The sequence below is a fragment of the Talpa occidentalis genome, unplaced genomic scaffold, assembly GCF_014898055.3.
Source record: "Talpa occidentalis isolate TD23 unplaced genomic scaffold, MPIMG_talOcc4v2.1 talOcc4.11, whole genome shotgun sequence".
In the NCBI taxonomy this organism is placed as follows: Eukaryota; Metazoa; Chordata; class Mammalia; order Eulipotyphla; family Talpidae; genus Talpa; species Talpa occidentalis.
Window position 1 is genome coordinate 94,151,558 of NW_023601104.1, and position 19,371 is coordinate 94,170,928.

At 49.6% G+C, this 19,371-nt stretch overlaps 1 protein-coding gene across 1 annotated transcript in view; it reads right to left on the reverse strand.

The window, feature by feature from the left end:
* WDR25 (WD repeat domain 25) overlaps positions 1–19,371 on the reverse strand; it is a 127,193-nt gene that overhangs the window by 21,780 nt on the left and 86,042 nt on the right. The window contains exon 5 of the mRNA XM_037501853.1: positions 14,362–14,492. Coding sequence (XP_037357750.1) covers positions 14,362–14,492 — 131 coding nt within the window. The remainder of the gene's footprint in view (positions 1–14,361; positions 14,493–19,371) is intronic.

A 19,371-nucleotide genomic window follows, 5' to 3' on the forward strand; every position in this document is an offset into this window, starting at 1 on the left:
TCAGACAACTCCGAGAGAAAAGTGGTGCCTTCTTCACTGTGTGGGAAGGCCAAGGCCTGCATGAGGGGCCTTCCCTGCACCTCCTAAACTGCCTGGGGGTACGTGCCTGGGGAGAGTCCACGGGGTGCAAGCAGAAGCACCGCTTCTAGGTGTGAGTCCCACAATACAGACAAAAAGCTGAACAGGAATGAGGGGCAGGTCATAAGCATCAGGTCTGGGGGTAGAGCGTGGGGGGACACACAGAGTAAAGGTGTGTCTCATGCCCCAGGACACTCAGGGCGCCCAGGCAGCCCTCTCTTCCACCCCTTCCTCTCAGAGGGCACTTACTGGCCAGTTCCCCACAGGGAAATCAGGACCTCGGACAGCTCCAGGGCTGCAGTGCAAGGGTGCCTGCACATGGGCCGCTGCTAAATTCCCATTCCAGGTTCCCTCCCCACACTCTGAGCATCCCTGCTTACTAGACTCTAATTAATTCATTTCCCTTTTAAAAATTAATCAAAGACACAAGAATGTATATCCAGCCTCTGATCAGCCTGTGAGGCCCCGTGTCCTCACACCGGGTTAGCAAAAAGCAGACACTTGATATTTCTGTCAGGCAGGCTGTCTGGCTGGGGGAAATCTCCACTCATTCTGTAGCAAAACTGTAGATGGTCATAAAGCCAATCATCAGGACTTTGTGGAAGGTGCAACCGTGGCAACCATCTGAAAAGACCAGACGGCCAGTACCACGAAATGAGAACTACTGAGCTCCATGCACCTGGCCAGGAGCTTTGCATGTGACCTCACGGCGTCCTCAGGATGACCTTGGAGCATTGGGCTGGCAGCCTGGAAGTGCAGACAGGACACCAGGCGCAGAGTGGTGAAGTGGCCTGGCCAGGACCACACAGCTGGGGGAGGGCAGAGCCAGCGGGACACCCAATCCATGGCAGATAGGTGAGCCTGGCCCCTCCCTCCCTCCCGCACACGGAGGGCTGCCCAGCCAGAGGGAGAGTAGCTGCTCAATTAGTTTTTGCTGAATCTGAAACAAAACTCAACGTACCCACAGAGAAGCCATCACGTTGGAGACTGTGAAATTTTAAATTACGGATACAGAACACAAGGGGAGGGAAGAAAGGCAGAGACAGACAATTACACTTGTATCTATGTTGCTGATCCTCTCAAGTGAAAAATTGGTTTTCCTCACTTTACAATGGGGTCAGAAATCAAAATTGGGCCCTAACAATTCAGCCACCCCCAAGGACTGCCCTGCTCTGCAGAGCATGGCCACCTCCTATGCTGCACACTTGCAAGCACCCCTGACCTTCCAGATATAATGGGCGCACATACCCCAGTCCAGGTCCACTCTGGGCAAGGTACAGAGGAGGTAGGGCTCACCTGCCCGGGCCCTGCAGGCCTCCCCCTGAAGGGCTCCCACATGCAGGCCACTAACCCTCCAGCCCATCTCTGCTCTAGCTCTTTCCTGGTGGGGGGGGGGCATATGCTAAAACAGGCAAACTAACACCCAACTCTGCCCTTCAGGGTGAAGGGGTAATTCCTTCTGGAAGGAGGTGGGGCATGGCACCCAGAATCCAAAGCTACCCATTCTTGGATCAATTCTGTACCCAGAAATTGATGCACAGAGATATTTGCCTTAGTGCTGTGATTAAGGAAACACTTAGAATACTATAAGTATCCAACAATAGAGGGCTGAGTCAATGCATTATAGTATATTGGGGAATTATTAAAAATTAGATCATTGAATATAATACTGGAAGTCCTAGCCAGAGCAATAAGACAAGAGAAAGTCATACAAGGAATCCAAATAGGAAAAGAAGAAGTCAAACTATCACTATTTGTAGATGATATGATAATATACATAGAGAACACCAAAAACTCCACAGAAAAACTGATTCAACTCATCAATCAGTTCAGTAAAGTGGCAGGATACAAAATCAACACGCAAAAGTCAGTAGCCTTCTTATACACAAACAATAAATCTGAAGAAGAAGAAATCAAAAAAACCATCCCTTTTATTATCGAAACAAAAAAAATCAAATACTTGGGAATAAATCTAACAAAAGAGGTAAAGGACCTATACAAAGAAAACTATAAAACACTGTTAAAAGAAATAGAAGAAGACACAAAGAAATGGAAAGACATCCCCTGCTCATGGATTGGAAGGATAAACATTATTAAAATGGCCATCCTACCAAAAGCAATATACAGATTCAATGCTATTCCAATCAAAATTTCAATGTCATTCTTCAAAGAAATAGAACAATTATTGATGAAATTCATATGGAATCACCAAAAACCCCGAATAGCCAAAGTTCTCCTGGAAAAAAAAGAAGGGAATGGAGGCATCACACTCCCAGACTTCAAACTATACTACAAAGCCATAATCATCAAAACTGCATGGTATTGGAACAAGAACAGACACACAGACCAATGGAATCGAATAGAAAATCCAGAAATAAACCCACAGATTTATGGTCAACTAATCTTTGACAAAGGAGCAAAGACTATGCATTGGAGCAAAGAAAGTTTGTTCAATAAATGGTGCTGGGAAAACTGGGTCGCCACATGCAAAAGAATGAAGCTTGACTACTACTTGACACCATACACAAAAACCAACTCAAAATGGATTAAAGAACTAGACATAAGACCTGAAACCATAAAATACATAAAAGGAAATATAGGCAAAACACTACATGATATGCACATCAAAGACATCTTTACAGACACATCACCCAAAGCAGTGATAGTGAAGGCAAAGATAAACAGCTGGGACTACATCAAATTGAAGAGCTTCTGCACAGCAAAAGAGACAATAATAAAAACAAAGAGAAACCCCACCGACTGGGAGAACATTTTTGCACACAACACTAATGATAAAGGACTGATCACAAAAATCTACAAAGAGCTGATGAGACTCAACAAAAACAATGAAAATAATCCAGTCAAAAAACGGGCAGAAGAGCTAAAAAGAAACTTCTCTGAAGAGGAAATGCAAATGGCCAACAGGCATATGAAAAAATGTTCAACATCACTTGTAATCAGGGAAATGCAAATCAAAACTACCATGAGATACCATCTCACACCAGTGAGAATGGCACATATTAAAAAAACTAGCAACAACAAATGTTGGCGAGGTTGTGGAGAAATAGGAATTCTCCTGCACTGTTGGTGGGAGTGCAAACTGATCCAACCACTATGGAGAGCTGTGTGGAGATTTCTGGACCTACTAAACATAGAGCTTCCATAGGATCCAGCAATTCCACTCCTAGGTATTTACCCAAAGGACACAGAAACATCAATTCCAAAGAGCACCTGCACCCCTATGTTTATAGCAGCACTATTTACAATAGCTCAGCTTTGGAAACAACTCAAATGCCCAAAAATAGATGACTGGATCAAGAAGATGTGGTCCATATACACCATGGAATATTACTCAGCATTCAAAAAAGATAAACACATGCAATTTGCAGCAACATGGATGGCTCTGGAAGGGATCATACTCAACAAAATAAGCCAGAAAGAAAAAGAAAAATACCGGATGGTCTCACTCATAGCAGGAACCTAGAAAACTTAAATAAGGGACCAGGAAAAAGAATAACTATAAGAAAGTAAAAATCAAAATCAACAAACAACTATGAACCAGAGACACTCTATGGGGGGTGGGGGCGGGGAGGGGAGGGATTGGGGTCAAAATAAGGGGGTCGCAATTGTATGGGGAATGTAAAAATAAAAAAAATTTACATAAAAAAATATTTGGAAAGGAAACAACTACCAAGAATTGGAGAACATTCACTCAAATCCTCCCTCCTATTATTTTCAATATAAAAAATATCCCTTTACTTTTTATTAAAATATTTTTAATTATAAAAAAATTTAAGTCATTGAAAAAAAATTTTAACAACATGGAAAACACTAATGATAATAATATTAAGTTGGATAATGATAAAGGACTGATCACAAAAATCTGCAAAGAGCTGATGAGACTCAACAACAACAAAGAAAATAATCCAGTCAAAAAATGGGCAGAAGAGCTAAAAAGAAAGTTCTCTGAAGAGGAAATGCAAATGGCCAACAGGCATATGAAAAAATGTTCAACATCACTTGTCATCAGGGAAATGCAAATCAAAACTACCATGAGATACCATCTCACACCAGTGAGAATGGCACATATTAAAAAAACTAGCAACAACAAATGTTGGCGAGGGTGTGGAGAAAAAGGAACTCTTCTGCACTGTTGGTGGGAGTGCAAACTGGTCCAACCACTATGGAGAGCTGTGTGGAGATTTCTGGACCTACTAAACATAGAGCTTCCATATGATCCAGCAATTCCACTCCTAGGTATTTACCCAAAGGACACAGAAACATCAATTCCAAAGAGCACCTGCACCCCTATGTTTATAGCAGCACTGTTTACAATAGCTAAGCTTTGGAAACAACCCAAATGCCCAAAAATAGATGACTGGATCAAGAAGATGTGGTCCATATATACCATGGAATATTACTCAGCATTCAAAAAAGATAAACACATGCAATTTGCAGCAACATGGATGGCTCTGGAAGGGATCATGCTCAGCGAAATAAGCCAAAAAGAAAAAGAAAAATACCGGATGGTCTCACTCATAGCAGGAATCTAGAAAACTTAAATAAGGGACCAGGAAAATGAATATAAGAAAGTGAAAATCAAAATCAACAAAAACTATGAACCAGAGGGACCTCCCCTGGTGGCTTAGTGGTTGAGCACTGGGCTGCGAGGCTGCCCGCAACCTCTGCAGCGCTGGTTCGTTCCCTGGCCACCAGCAAGGGTCCCACCGAAAAAAAAAAAAAAAAACAACTATGAACCAGAGACAATTTTTGGGGGGTGGGGGGCGGGAGGGGAAGGATTGGGGTCAGAATGGGGCGTTTGCAATTGTATGGGGGAATATAAAAATAAAATTTATTATTTAAAAAAAAAAAAAGAAAGAAAAGTAGACACGAAAAAAAAAAAATAATAATAATATTAAGTTGGAGAAGAATCGCTACTGCGAGGGTGGTGATGGCCGGGCGGAATTTATAAGGTTTTCTTCTCTATGTGGCTTCCCATTTTCCAAGGACCCTACAAAGGCAGATGCCACTTTTGTTATCAGAATGAACATCCCTAAAACAGTTCCCCTCCTGTTCACAAGTCAAGGCTGCATTTATGTCTCTGTATCTCCAGAGCCCTGTTATGCGTCTCCCTGGAGCCCAACAGGACCCCCCACTATGGCCCCCCATCATCACACACCCCTCAGCTGGAAGCAGCCCAGCCCAGCTCTCCAGCCAAAGTCTTTGGCTGTTCTCCTGCGAACTGCTTCCCTCCATCTCCTCTGGAAAGAAACGTTCCTACGTTCCTACCTTGTTATTCTTATTGCAAACCCGTCTTCTTGCAAACACTCACTGCAAACACATTAAGCGTCTTCCCCCTTTTCCATCTCCACCCTTCCTGAGAGGTATGAGCTATGGGAGAGAGCTCAGGGCAGCCTCGGAGCTTGGAGGCCAGGCTGGACAGCAAAGCAGGGCTGAGCGTGCGGGGTCCTCCTCTCCAGGACAGGAGACTTGGACCGACCTGTGGGCACTGCAGGGTCAGGGTGCAAGCTTGGGCAGTGCACAAGGTCTGACCTGGAAGGGCACATGTTCAATCTGCTATTTCCAAGATGCCCCTTGCTACAGCCTGGAAACAAAAAGGGTGGGCCACAGTGGAGCCAAGTCCCTGGGAGAGAGCAGGGGCCAGACTTGGGGCAAGGCTGTGGGCCGCAGGGGAGTGCGTTCCTTCAGGCTGGGGCAGCAGCAGGGCCACCACTGGCCATGTGGTTTGTATCAGAAAAAGATACTCCCTCAAGTGGAGGTGACCCCATGGATTGGGCATGGGCTGGAGTCCAGCCCCACCTACCCCTTGGCTAGGTGCTTGTGTGCAGTGGACCGCCCGGACAACCTTACATGTCGACCCCAGCAGCACAGGGTTCCTAGCTGGGTCCAGTCAGTGGGTGTTGGCAGTGCCAGCACTGCACATGAGGCATCTCCTGTGGTTTCTTGCCATCCTGTAAAATGCGGAGATGCCCTACATATGGCAGAGACTTGGCAAATGTTCAAGGAGCAAATGAAGGGGGCAAGGCAGGTAACCAGAATTTTTTTTAAGACTGTAATTAAAACCTGAGAAATTGTGCCTGGTGTAAAAAGGTGTGCAGAGGCGGCCCTTGGTTTCCTCTCTGACAGTGTCACCAGTGGGCACAGCCCAACCACGCCACACCCCGAGTCCCCAGCCTCCCCACTCCAGCCTGATCTGCTTGCACCCAGGCAGTCTTCCTTCAGGGAGCAAGAAAAGCCTGGGCTCCAGGCGCTGCCCGCTGACAGGCACACAAAGCACACCCGGCTGGTGTGGCCATCCACACCAGCCCAGGACAGGAGGTTGGGGCATGAATCTCGCTCACACACGCCTTCCTAAGTCACGGAGCACTGCAGACTCATGGAAGCTGGCGAGATCATTTCTTGAAGACACACTTGAGGTGGACGCAATATAAGATCTCGGGGCGTGATGCTTGTGGGAAGAGACTGTCGCATCCCCCGGGCCTCAAGGCACTCCCAGCCCAGCTGTCTGGCAGCACCAACCCAGGCTGAGGGAGGCTCTGGAAGGGGCACCAAGAGAAGGAGCACCGATGAAGACGGGAGATGGGGGAGGGGTGCCGTGGGGACCTTAGGACAGGCTCTGTCTAGCCAGGAGAAGCGAGGAAGGGCCGGGCCAAGAGAAGAACAGGTTCCAAGTCCTCATGGGCCCAAGATGCCCGGTCCCACTGCCCACAACGAAAACTTTGGACCCAATACAGCCCCAGGGGAGCTGCAAACTTGGGGGAGCAAGCAGCTCAGACGTAAGCTGGCACTTTCTTTTCTTTCTTCCTTTCTTTTTTTTTCTTTTCTCTAGCAGCTTTGACTTGGGAGCAAGCCCCCCTGAAGCTGCAGTGACAGCTCCAACATACGGAAAGCAAAAGAAATGATGGAATTAATACAACAAATGAGGAAGGAATATAAAAGGAGAAATAATATAAGAAATACAAGAAAGGAATATATGAAAGGAGAAATACACAAACCCACAATGAGAGCGGGGACTCCAGGCTCCTCCATCATTAAGCGCAATAACAAGGAGACAAAAAAGCCAGCAAAGGTGAAGAACCGAACAGCACCACCGAAGAAGCGGGCCATGGTGTCACGGAACTCTCGCCCAGTGGGGCAAGACACACATTCCTCCCCTGTTGCGTCAGGCAACACCACACTGAAAAAGACATGGGAGACGTGGAGCAGGCTACATAATCAGGATGCTGCTGAGAGCAAGATCCTGGCTGTTTTTATTGATAGAATAATCATAGAGCATCAGCTCTGTGCATTAGGAGGACAAGGAGAAAAGGATAGGGGACACTCAGGAATGTCATCCAAGCTTGGGGGACACGGGTCTGCTGACCATGTTATCAGCTTGATGACCAGTGTTGTCATCGAAACTGTACCCCAGGCCCCCGACCACGGTCCTAATCTTATCAACAAGACATTCCACTGATCAGCTTCTGGGGTCCCTTGTCATACATCAGTCCTCAGCCCCCCGGGTATTCCCCGTCATACCTCTTGATGCACACCCTTCCCAGAGTGATCAAGCTTTCTGCTCTTGATTGATTGGAAAGGCACCTTGTAAGGTTTGGCTCATATGACTGTGACTGGGAAGTTCTGACCTTTGTACAGGAATGCAGAACTGCAGGTAACCATAATGGTGGCTGAGCAGGCTGCTTAACTCTAGCAGACCCACGCTCCTCAGGCACTCGGACCAGCCAACAAGACAGACCACGTTTTGGGCCACAGAACGGATCTCGGTCATAGCCAGTGTGTTTTCTGACCATGACAGAATGAAATGAGGAAGGCATATAAGAAAGATACCTGGAAATTCCCTATATATTCGAAACAAAACAATATACTTTTAAATAACCCATAGGTCACAGAGGAAGTAAAAATAAAATCAGAACATTTTTGAATGGACTGAGAATTTGAATACAGCACAGCACAGACTTGCTAAGGAGCTTGGAAAAGACCAGACCAGCCTGGGATCCACGGAGCCTGGGGCCACGATCCTCCCATACCAGCTCCCCACACCGGCCCTTCCGCCTCCTATAGTCCTGCCCTTATCTGCATGAGGAGTTTGGTTGAGGCAAAACTTAGGGCTACAGCAGGTACAACTTGCTGAAAATAAAAAGGCTTTTTAATATAAAGCTGATGAAAGAGACAAACGGAGAGTAATCAAAAAACCTCACTAGGACAAATAAGCAACCTGGCCACGGCACCCTGAAAACTACCGGCTGAACCAGATTAAGGGCCACAGCTTCCAAGCAGCTTCCCGCATGGGGTGCGCGCAGGTGTGCCCCGCCACAGGAGAAATCCTACAAAACACCCACCCACCAAATCACACCCCAAGGCTGTGATTCCAAGCATCTAGCAGACTCCTCTTGGAGTTTTCCGAACTCTACCAGGCCGCAGAGGGTGGTGGGGGCGCAGTATCAGCCAAGACCCGGCATCTGGAATAGCAATCACGGCCACTTCACCAGGGCATAGGTTCCTGCTCAGGATGCCCATGGCCAGGCGTGAGATGAACAAATGCATAATCGGTGGCTCTGGGTCTGCTTCTACCGGGGCCGGCTCATTACCTGGGGTTTTAAAGCTGGTCTTGGTGGGACTGGTAGTCAATGAGCCGCATTCCCCGCCCCCACCTAGGGGGAAGGACCTGAGCACTTTGCTAAATGCTGGGAATACAGCAGCACAGGAGGCAGAATTCCTGCCTCAGGGGAGTTCACTTCCTGCTGGGACCCTGCTGATTCCCAGGCCCCAGGGGCTTGACAATAGCCAGGAAGCAGCCTCCTCCACTGTCCCCTGCCTGTAAGGACACATCCTGCAGAGTATGGGACAAATGCAATATCTGGAACTCCTGAAGACCCTTCACAAACTTTAGAAAAGAGGAAAGTGTGGAAGCAGCATGAAGCCTGCCGCAGTCCTGGTAACTCATCAGGGGAGCGGCAGTGCTATGCTCGCAGACCCAGGGAGAGAGCAGGCTGGGAGTTCAGAGCACCAGCAGGGCCATAACTTTGAAACTCTTTCTTGGGAGCAGATACAGCAGCCAGTCGAACACCAACCACACCCCCCGGATGAGAGGATCTGGGGTCGAGACCCAGCTCCAGGCCCACATGCCCTACATTTGACAAGCTGCTCGGCTAAACAGCACTTTCCTGAGGTTGGGGTGCTGTTAAGTGATCTTGCAGAAAGGGAGAATCACTAAATGTGCAAAAGGATCTCTAAGTTTCTGTAGGAATTTTTTCTACAAATTGAATTGATGCTACAAAGGGGAAATGTTTTATTACCTTCCTAGCGGTGGCTCAAGCTACACGGTCATCCTGAAGTGGACTGTGGCGTCACGGCCATGGGGCCGGGCCCGTGGAGCAGGTGCCTAAGTGAGCTGGGCCTGTGTCCCATACTCCGCTCTGCCACTCCGCTGCCCTGCTGGGTACAGAGCCAGGGCCTGCTAGCCTGGAGACAAGCAAGGCAGGTAACTTGGTCAGAGCCCCAATATCAGGGCACCCGAGGGCTCAGACCTGGGGAGACCTGCAGAGTTTGACCACCACAGCCCACCCCACTGCCGAAGGGTCTAACCTGCCCACACCTCCAGCCTCCACGGGCGCCCTCTGCACAGACCCCAGGGTGCTGCTGCCCCTGTGCTGTGGCAGGTGGGTGTCCCCGCCAGGCTCCCTCAGGATGGGCAGGGCAGCCAACCCTGTCAGTTCACTCCAGGTTACCCCAAGTACCTGCCCTGTCCTGAGCCTGTGGGAGATGCCAGGCGCAGGCAGCACTTGCCTGACCCACCCCTACCTTGGTGGTTGCAAGTGAACACCTGTCAGATAAAGGGGCTCACTGTCCTGTAAGAAGGTCATGAGATGGCCACTGGTGATGCAGGCCACCGAGGACAAAAGCCAAGGTTGCTCAGGAGAGAGACACGCGGGATCCAATCCATGGGCATCGGCCGCTCCTCTCCCAGGAACGTGCGAGAAATGCAGGCTCTCATCTTCGAGACTAAATGTCTGTATCCCTCAAATCTACATGCTGAAGTCTTATGCCCCAATATGATGGTATCTGGAGGTGGGGGGTGGGGGGTGATTAGGTTTAGGTGCGTCAGGAGGGTGGGGCCATAATGAGCTCTCACTCCCTCCACCCCAGCAGGACACACCAGGACGGAGGCACCTACAGGTCAGGAAGAGGGCCCTGACCCACCCCAACGTGCGGTGCCCGATCTCAGGCTCCAGCCTCCAGATGGCGAGAAACACATTCCTGTTGTTTAAGCCAAAACAGGATGCAGTATTTTGTTACAGCATCTCTGCTGACTGCAACATTGCCTCCGTCCCAGACCTGCTGTAACAGAATCTGCACCCCAACAAGAGCTCGAGGTGCTCCTGATGCATGGTTTGAGCAATGACCTCAACTGTCCCTTTTCCATGCCACTGGGAAACTGTGGGTGAGAGAGGCTTTAGCCAAAGGGAGTCACCTAAATCACCCAGCGGAGCAGTGGCAGAGAGAGGGTGTGAGCCCAGTCTCCTGTGGCTCAGGCCAGTGCACCAGCGGAGGCCCAGAAGGGCTCTGGAGTGAGGGACCCCCACAGTGACATGAGCCCAGACATCCTGGGCTCCAGACCACACCTGTGTCCAAGCAGACCTTGGGAGGAAGAGGAGTCCAGATGGCAGGAAGCCAGCTGAGTCAGCGTGCTCATGGTAACACGTCCCACTGATCAGCTGGAAGTAGAGCCAGACACTTGTGTGATGAGGGCTGCTCCGTCATCAAACCCAGGCGGAGTAAGATCAGCCAAGAAAAGGAGGCCGGGGGCCAAACAGCCCATTTGCTGTAATGAAAAGGGTTGGATCAGAGAGTCCAAAGGCCCAGCGCTCATCACTTGGCCAAGCTAAAGAAAGTGCCAAGCTCAAGGACTGGGAAGAAGCTGAAAGTTGTCTATTCAGCCACTGCTCAGACTCCACCCTCTCAGGCTGGCAGATGCCCTGAGGTGGTGCCCAGACCAGCACACCTCAGCTCCACCACCAGGAACTGGCCTCTTACGTTCAAAACACTGACTCGCTTTGACCCAGGAGGCTGAGCTCCAGGACCCATGCTTAAGGAAATAAACCCAAATCTGGAACACACTATTTGCACAAATGTGATACTTCCAGAAGAGTATGTTACAAACTAGACCAGGATGGTGTGTTTGGAGAGAACAACAAGAGAGAGAAAACTAACACCCCTGACCGAAGAAGAGTTCTCTAAAGGAGGAGGCCTGTAACAGCGGGAGCAAGGGGCATCCATTTCACCAGCCAGATGGAGAGGATCAGCCCTGCTAGGCAGCAGGATGAAAGATGTCATAGGCAGAGAATATCCATAGCAAGGGTCAGCCCTACCGTAAATATGCTTGACTTTGCAGGCCATGCGTGGTCTAGAACCCTCTACCACCTGCCACCTTAGTATGAAAACAGCGTGGTCAATACGTAGATGAATGAGTGTGACTATGTTCCAATAAAACTTTATTGACAAAAACAGGCAGCAAGCCAGAGTTAGCCCTGGGCTATAATTTGCTGACCCCTGATCTCCACCATCACATTTATTTATTTCAAATGGCAAGAAAAGAAAAAAATGAAATATCCTAAATGTCCAACCTAGGGAAATGGCTTGTGAGATTGGCTCCTGGATCCATATCTATCGAGTGCCTACTCTTGTCAGACACAGTGGCGGGTGCAGGGAAAGGGACAACACGTGGTGGCCGGGCACCCTGCACCGTGAGGATGCACGGGCACGTAGCAGGGAAAACTTGTATGATGCTATGAGGAAAGCAAACATGCTGCTGTGTGTAAAATAAGACCAAATGATCTTTAAAACACACACAAGGGAAAAGAACGATGAAAGAACAACATCGAAATGTCACTGATGTTTACCTCTGGCTGCCTCCACCCCCCGTTCTACTTCTCCATTTTTCCATATGCTCATGTTACCTTTATAGTAAGATATTATTTCCTGTCGTCTCTGCAATGGGAGGCTTCCCTTGATTTTAAACTGAGACACGACTCCCCCACCCCCCGCATCCACCTGCAAAGTCCACCGCTGGATGTAGGCCACTCAGCGGTACGCGAGGAGGGCCCGGACGAGTTCAGCACCAGGGACAGCGCCACGCTCCCGCGCCCAGAGGCTGGCATTGGAACCACCCAGACCCCACCCACCAGCCCTTCCTCTCTGACACACTCCTGCTGAGCCCATCCCTGACAACTCCTGTCAGAGGAGACACACTGAAGCAGCACAGCTGTCCCAGGAGCCTGGCCGAGCCTGTGACCCCAGCAGGGAGGAGAGGCCGTCGGATTGCTGGTAAAAAGGAAGTAAAAACAAATATTGCACAGCTCCCTTTGCCCACATTATTAGTTTGGGAGAGACTCGCAAACATGCCAATACCAGTCACAGCAACATCTGCTTCTAATTGCTTCTCCCCCAGCATTTCCATAGCTCGTCAGCTGGCGACTGCCCGAGGAGAAAATCCAATATTTTTAACAAACTCTTTAAATCAGATGGCATCCTTGGTGAGTAGTCTCTTACGTGTTTGGTCTTCGAGGCCAAAATCAGTAAGCGCGCCCTGGTGGGGCATGGCCCTCAGGGGCTGGGGGGTCGGGGGTGCTGCAGACAGCTGGCTGAGCATGGCCACTCACAGCACCCTCATGGGCTTCCACTCACCAAGTGTCCCTGTTCCAGATACAGTGTCTAGTGGGTTTAATTCCACTGTGTCCACTTCCTTATGGGTAACATTTCTCTTTCCAAGTATTTTTATAAGAAGTTTCTTTGTATGGAAAGATGTGATTTTATTTGTTTTAAAAAGTGCATTATTTCTCTTTGCTCTAATTCTCCTATTTGTGATGCACTTGATACAAGACACCTATGGATAAACTCTAGGCTTCTCAGAACACCCTCCTGTCGAGAAAAGAGCTCCCGGCAGTGGCTGAAGCACCAACTCAAGACATGGCGGTGCCTTGCCTCCCCCACACTCATGCAGACCTGCTGGAGGCCTCCCCTGTCCAACAGGGATGCCTTCAGGTGGAGCCTTTGGCATGGCAGATAAGCAGGTGACAGCCCTCCAGGTGGGACCTGGAATCCCCAGGGGAGGAGGACACTCCCTGATGTTCCTCACCCTCTTCACAGTCAAGTCTGACACAGGTGTTACCATGAACCTCCCATCAGCACTGCGCCTCCTTCAGACCCGTGCTTCTCAGGTCTCCCAAGCTGGCCACCCTGAAGCCACAGGGCTCTAGAAGCAGTGGGGTCGTGGCTCCTCCTCACTGCGCCTCCCTACAGGCCCCCTCAGCCCTGAGCGCGACACCCTCCCTCAGTCCCCACTGCTAATACAAGCCAAGACCCATGGTGTTGCAGCCAGTGCAAAGGCCCCAAGGCAGGAATGTGCTATGTGCTCCTGGGAGGGCGAGGCTGAAGATAACAAGGGCCCAAGGGAAGGTCAAGAAGGCCGGTGGACTTTTATGGTGAGTGAGCCCAGAGCCTGGCAGGTAGTGACCAGCAGTGACACTCTGGTTCACGCTGTGACAGGCCCCTCTGGCTGCTATGTTAAAAGCAACCAGAAAGGGGCTGGAAGGAAAGGAGACTGATGTAAATCTCCCAGCCAAAGAGAGATTGGCAGCTTCAACCTGAGTGCCAACAGGTTTTGTCCATGGCTTAGGTGAGTGGGGGAGGATGACAGGAAGAGATGAGCTTGATGGTCTGGGCCTGAACAACTGGGAGGAGGAGGTGTTGTTTGTGAGGCTGTGAAGGCAGTGGTACAGGGTGGGAGTGGAGACCGCTTCTCTGTGGGACTGACCATGATGAGGTAACGCAGTTTTATCTAAAAAGCCTTCCTGGCACCAAGCTGAAAACACCCCCATGAATGCTAGCCCCTCTGCTCCAAGTGTGCCCACAAGCACCCCCACACAGCACCTCCCTGCACCTGTTACCTGTGTCTACGTGGTACCCCCATGAGGAGCCCAAGGCGGCTCCTCTCACATCACTGAGAGCATTTGCACAGAGTAGGTGTTCAAATATTTTCTGTAACAGGCTGTATAGAAGGGCGTCTGTGATGTTTTAATAGTTCAACAACTCTCAAGAATGTTCTTTTAAAATATTTAAAAATTATGCTTAACACTGATTAAATATTAAGTGATGATTATTCCACCTCAAGGGTCCTATATATAGATGCTGACCTGCCCCAATAGCTCAATTTGACGAGGCAAGCTCCCCAGGGGGACGGCCAAGCAGAGAAGATGCTGTTACCTTGCCAACCCTCACGTCCCAAGCTCTGACCTCAGAGCTGAAGCCTCCACATAGGAAGATGCTGTGGTCTTGCGGATGGAACTTCAAAGCAGTGACTCTAAAGTCACTTTGACCATTAAGCAGTTGTGTTCCTACAACAGAAAAATACAAGAGAGAGTCAGAAAATGTTCAGATCACAAAATAAATATCTCATAGCTATGTTGTCACCTGGTACAGAGCCCAAGGCCACACAGGGTCCACATGGAGGCTATGCCCATGGGTGATGAGCACCAAAGCAAACACGAGAAAAGAACATTTTGGAAAATGAGACAAGGATAAAATAACTGGTGTTTTAAAATATTTTTAATATGCCACTGCTAAGAATATCAACACGCTGCTTGAAATCATAAAGCAGGAGTTGTAGTATTTTTAGTGCGAGCCCCAGAATTGAAGTGTTTCCCCCCCCCTTTTTTTTAATGTAGGGAATTTTTTGTGACATGGTGAGTTGAAAGCAGCCCAGTTACAGCTTCTGTCAGAGCCAACAAACAGTCCTCCCGGAAACATCTGGAAGGTTTCACTGCCAGCAATGGGGGCATGTCCCAATTCTGTCCACCACTGATGCAAAGGACCTGGCCAGAGCTTCGTTAGTAAAGCACCATTTGCCCTGCTGCCAAGTAACAGTTCCCTCAACTAGTCAGGGGTTACTACCACGCTCTCAGACCCGTAACAGCCCAATTCAAAATCCACTGAAATCTTCATTTAGAGAATTTCTAACAGATTAGGAAAACACTATGCCCACGTTGAGGGTACATTATTAAGAGCTAATAAAAGATAACAGAATTTTTAATAGGTGACACATTCGCATCATTTTTGGCAATAAAAATAACAGAACAATGGAAACAAAAACATCTGTTTTCAAAATGCTCCTTCCGCAGTGTAAGTTTCTCGAAAAGCAATAATTCGCTGTTCTTTGTTAAAACATCAGTGATACCTCGATGGATGATGAAGGGTGTTGATTTTTTTCTAATCTTCCAGGGACAGATTCATAATTGGCAATCGTGTCATCAGAGCAAATTTTGGAAACAGTCAACTTTTGGTCAACAAAGACCTGCTACCTCTTCACCTCTTCAGGCTCAATAAGCCCTTGACAGCTTTGCTAAGAGAAACCACACGCTGAGATTCTCATGGCCTCGGTGAGGGTCAATGCCAGGTGGTCGGGGCTGCCCTTCAGGTCATACCATCCACACAGGCGAAGGGGCCATAACCACAGCTGAGCTGCCGACTGAGGGCAGAGCTCAAGGCAAACAGGGCTCTTGTCTGGTAGAATGTCGAAGACCCATTTAAGGCTGGACACAAACAGTGCCTGGAGATCAACACCTGTTCTTGAGTTATGAGAGCGCTGAGAACCACTGAGATGGACAGAGACCAGAAAGAGATTCTCCAGCAGGACACGAGGGACTCCAGGGTGGTAATTTAACCTTCTGAGTCACGCAAGCAGTGGTGTGATGGGACTTCTCAGTGGAGGAGAAGCAGACTCTGGGCGGCCTAGGGGTTCTGTCCACCCACCAGACCTCAAGTAACCAAAATGCTGTGTCCCTCGTGGAACTGGAACCTGGTGCTCTCAGAGCTGACCCTCCTTTCCGAGGCTCGGCAGAACCCCAGCTCCTCCTCATCTCTGAAGCTGCAGCTATGAGCAGAAAGCAAGGCTGCTGCAGCCGGTTGGCAAATGCCCTTCCTCGGAGGCTGAAGCAGAGGCTGCCCCACATGGTCTCCACATACCAGGCGGTCCCAGGAAGGGAGCAGCATTCATGGGCCCCAGGGCTGGCACTTTGAGGCAGACACTTGCCCGCCACGTGGCTGGGGGTCGTCTGGGGCTGAGGAAGGGAACTACCACATTCTCCATAGAAAAGGAGAGAGCGGCTACTGAGTCCACCACCAAGAAGGCCCTGCAGCCAGAAGTCTGCAGACAACCACACCTCCTGGCCACTCTGTACTCATCTGGAATTCAAGGCCAGGCTTAAGCCCAAGAGGAGAAACAGCCCCGTTGGCAGAGGACATCTCCCCTCACTTCCCGCTGGGCACGCAGCCGCAGGCTGATTCCAGGAATGGCAGTGGGTTCCCCACACCTGGTTCAAAGAGTGCAGTGATTCAGTGTTGCCAACAATGCGGAAAGGTGGGGAGGAAAAGTGAAAGCCGAGTTGCTCTAAGCTGGTGATTGAACTTTCTCTGCTAAAATGGAATCTATTTCCAAATGTTAGTTTTCCTCAACCCCCAAAGGGAGAGAATCTATGTCTTTTAAGTACTAAAATGTTCCAGTTAACGAAACAAGCTGTAGTTTAGTCGTCCTACTTTAACTCACAGTGACGAGGCTTGTACTGTATGTTTTTATTTTAGAGGATTCAGAATTGAAAGGTTTTACGTTTTGTAATAAGATCCCAGACACCTAAGGGAGGACCCCGAGATGAAGCCAGGCCCGGAAATCAGGACCTGCCTCCCCTGGCGCCATGTGGGAGCGGGAGGGGGTGCGGCAGAGTTGTTCAGGGCCACCAGACCCAGTGCCACCCCATTACTGGCACCACCTCCAGGGGCAGCACCGTGGGCAGGAGCACCCTCAAACGGAAGGCTTCAGGAGGCAACCCGCGTGGTCGGTGAAGTGTTGGGGGGCGGTGGCAGACTGCAGGGAGCAGCAGGAGCTGTTGTGACCAGAAAAGCTAAGCCCAAATTGATGACTTCCTCTTTGCTTAAATGAAAAGCTAAAACCAGGGGATACAAGCTTTCAACAGCAGGAACCTTAAGTGATTCATGATTCTGAGCTTCCAGTGGCCTAAAGCTATGAAAATACAGGGCCTGTGTTGGCCTCTACATTTTGTTAAAGACAAGGGTAAAGGCTGGAAATATTTACCAAAAACTACCATGAACAGGAACACCAGCCACACGCGGGTGAGGCCCTTTCTTGTCAGGATAGTTCCTGTGTTACAGGGCAGGGAGAGGGGCAGCCCAAACCCCGCAAACCTGCCTATTCTAAATGGGTTCTGCCATCCGCCGCATCAACACAAAACATATGAGACTTTAATGGGAAGGAACTTTAATACAATTAGGAAACAATACAGAAAAGGCAAAGAATTTAGTTTTTAAATCAAGCACCCAAAGTTACCCGTCCCCTCGTGGGTAAAACTCCATCCAAATGGAATTGGCCCAGAGCAAGGCCCCAAAGCCTGCCACAAGTCTAAAGCATCTTCCAGTGGGGACCCACAGAAAAGGGTCAGAAACGGCCAGACAAGCCCGGAAGGAAAAGAGCAAAATCAACATCAAGATAAAAGCTGCCATGGTCACCTCCCCACGGGTCTCACCCACATCTGTGTCACCCAGTCCACGACCAAAAGACAAGCGCAGTTTCTTCACGTGTCTCTAGGCTCCGTGCGCCTCCTCCAGGTCTCCTTCTGGCTCCATCCTGCTTCCTTCCTTCCTCAGTCTCCTCTGCAGCTGCTTCTCTCCCTGCTCAGCTCCACCCTCCATTTGGGTGGGGCAGGGAACCTGGAACCTCCCCCTTTCCTGGGGACCACCCTGTTACACCTGCTCTGCCTTGGCATACATGGAGAAGCTTGTTCACCTTCCAGGCATTGTTGCTCTAACCACTGTGATCACTTGCTACCTAACCTTTGACCTTGAGACGAACTTGCTTGTTTACATGTTCATTATGGGAAAGTCAATTTATTTGCTGCATGCTGCTTATAGAAAATGGAGTTTTAAAATATTCAACCCGCTAACCCTGGCATTATCGATCTTGCTGTGATGCACTCAACCAGTATGGGAGCTGTTCAGACCTCTTGGAGTTAGGGGGAAAATAATTTCTTTTCCTCCTGGAACCAATAATGATAAAAAATAAACTATATATCGTCATTAAAGCAAAAATGTGTTTAAAACAGAATGCAGAAGCTCAATTTGTTCTCTTGACACTTGTTACGAGCTGCTTCCATCACCAATGTCGCGGTGACAGGCACCTGATAACAGTGGCCAGGTACCACCCCACAACCCCACTTCCTTTCTCAGGTGGAGACATCCTGCTCCGCTCCCCAGGTGACCACCCACATGGCTGGGGAAACACTGCCCATCTATTCAACACCGACCAGGAGCGCTCAGCACGTCTGCCCCCTGGGAACACCCGGTACCTGCCAGGTGAAACTCACGCGTGGGTCCCCAGGAAGGAGGAGGGACGTGCATGCCCGCCCCTCTAGGGAGATGGCACCTGTGCCCCGGGCTTGCACATGCCCCGCCGCCAGCCTGCGTGGCAGGTGGAAGAAGCATTTTTCATAGCTGGGGACATGGGAGCTGGGCGCACTGAGGCTGGGCCCGTCTAACCCCAGAGCCCAGCTGTCTAGACCCCGCCCCGCCCGCCCAAGAGCGGTTGGTGACCTTTCCTTCTCCTCAGCTCTTTGTTCACGTCCAGACTCACGAATGTGTAGAGAAGACGCTGACAGGGAAAGCTGATGCTGGCAGCTAGTGGTGATTGAGCCTGCGTTCGCAGGCAGGCGGCATATGACTCATTCCACTAAAATCAATATCGTTATGCTCATCCTCCGGGTGGTATTCAGCCAGCTGTAAATTCAGCCATCCTGACTCAAAGTTAACAAGAACAGGCACTTAAGACTTTCAAATCAAACGCTGTGAGTCAGACAGGGGCCATCTGGGCAAACCAGGGGTCCTAGCACGTGAGGTGGTTGTCGTGGGAATTAGAGACCACGCGTGTCCGCCGCGCAGCCCCAGACAAGGCAGAGGGACAAGAGGCCGCAGCCATGGTGCCAGGATGCCAGTCACCACTTTCAGACACGTCAGCCATGGCTTTTAATTATCTCAAGAGACTAAACTTTCCAAAAAATTTTTTAAAAACAAGTTGTCAACTTGCAAATAAGATGCGTCCAAGGGTTTACCTGGGTTTTCTGGGACTCAGAACGCCCCAAGAGGGCAGCAGGAACCTGTGACCGTGTTCAGGCCCCAGGGTCAGTCAACAGAGGTGAAGTTACCTGCGCAGGG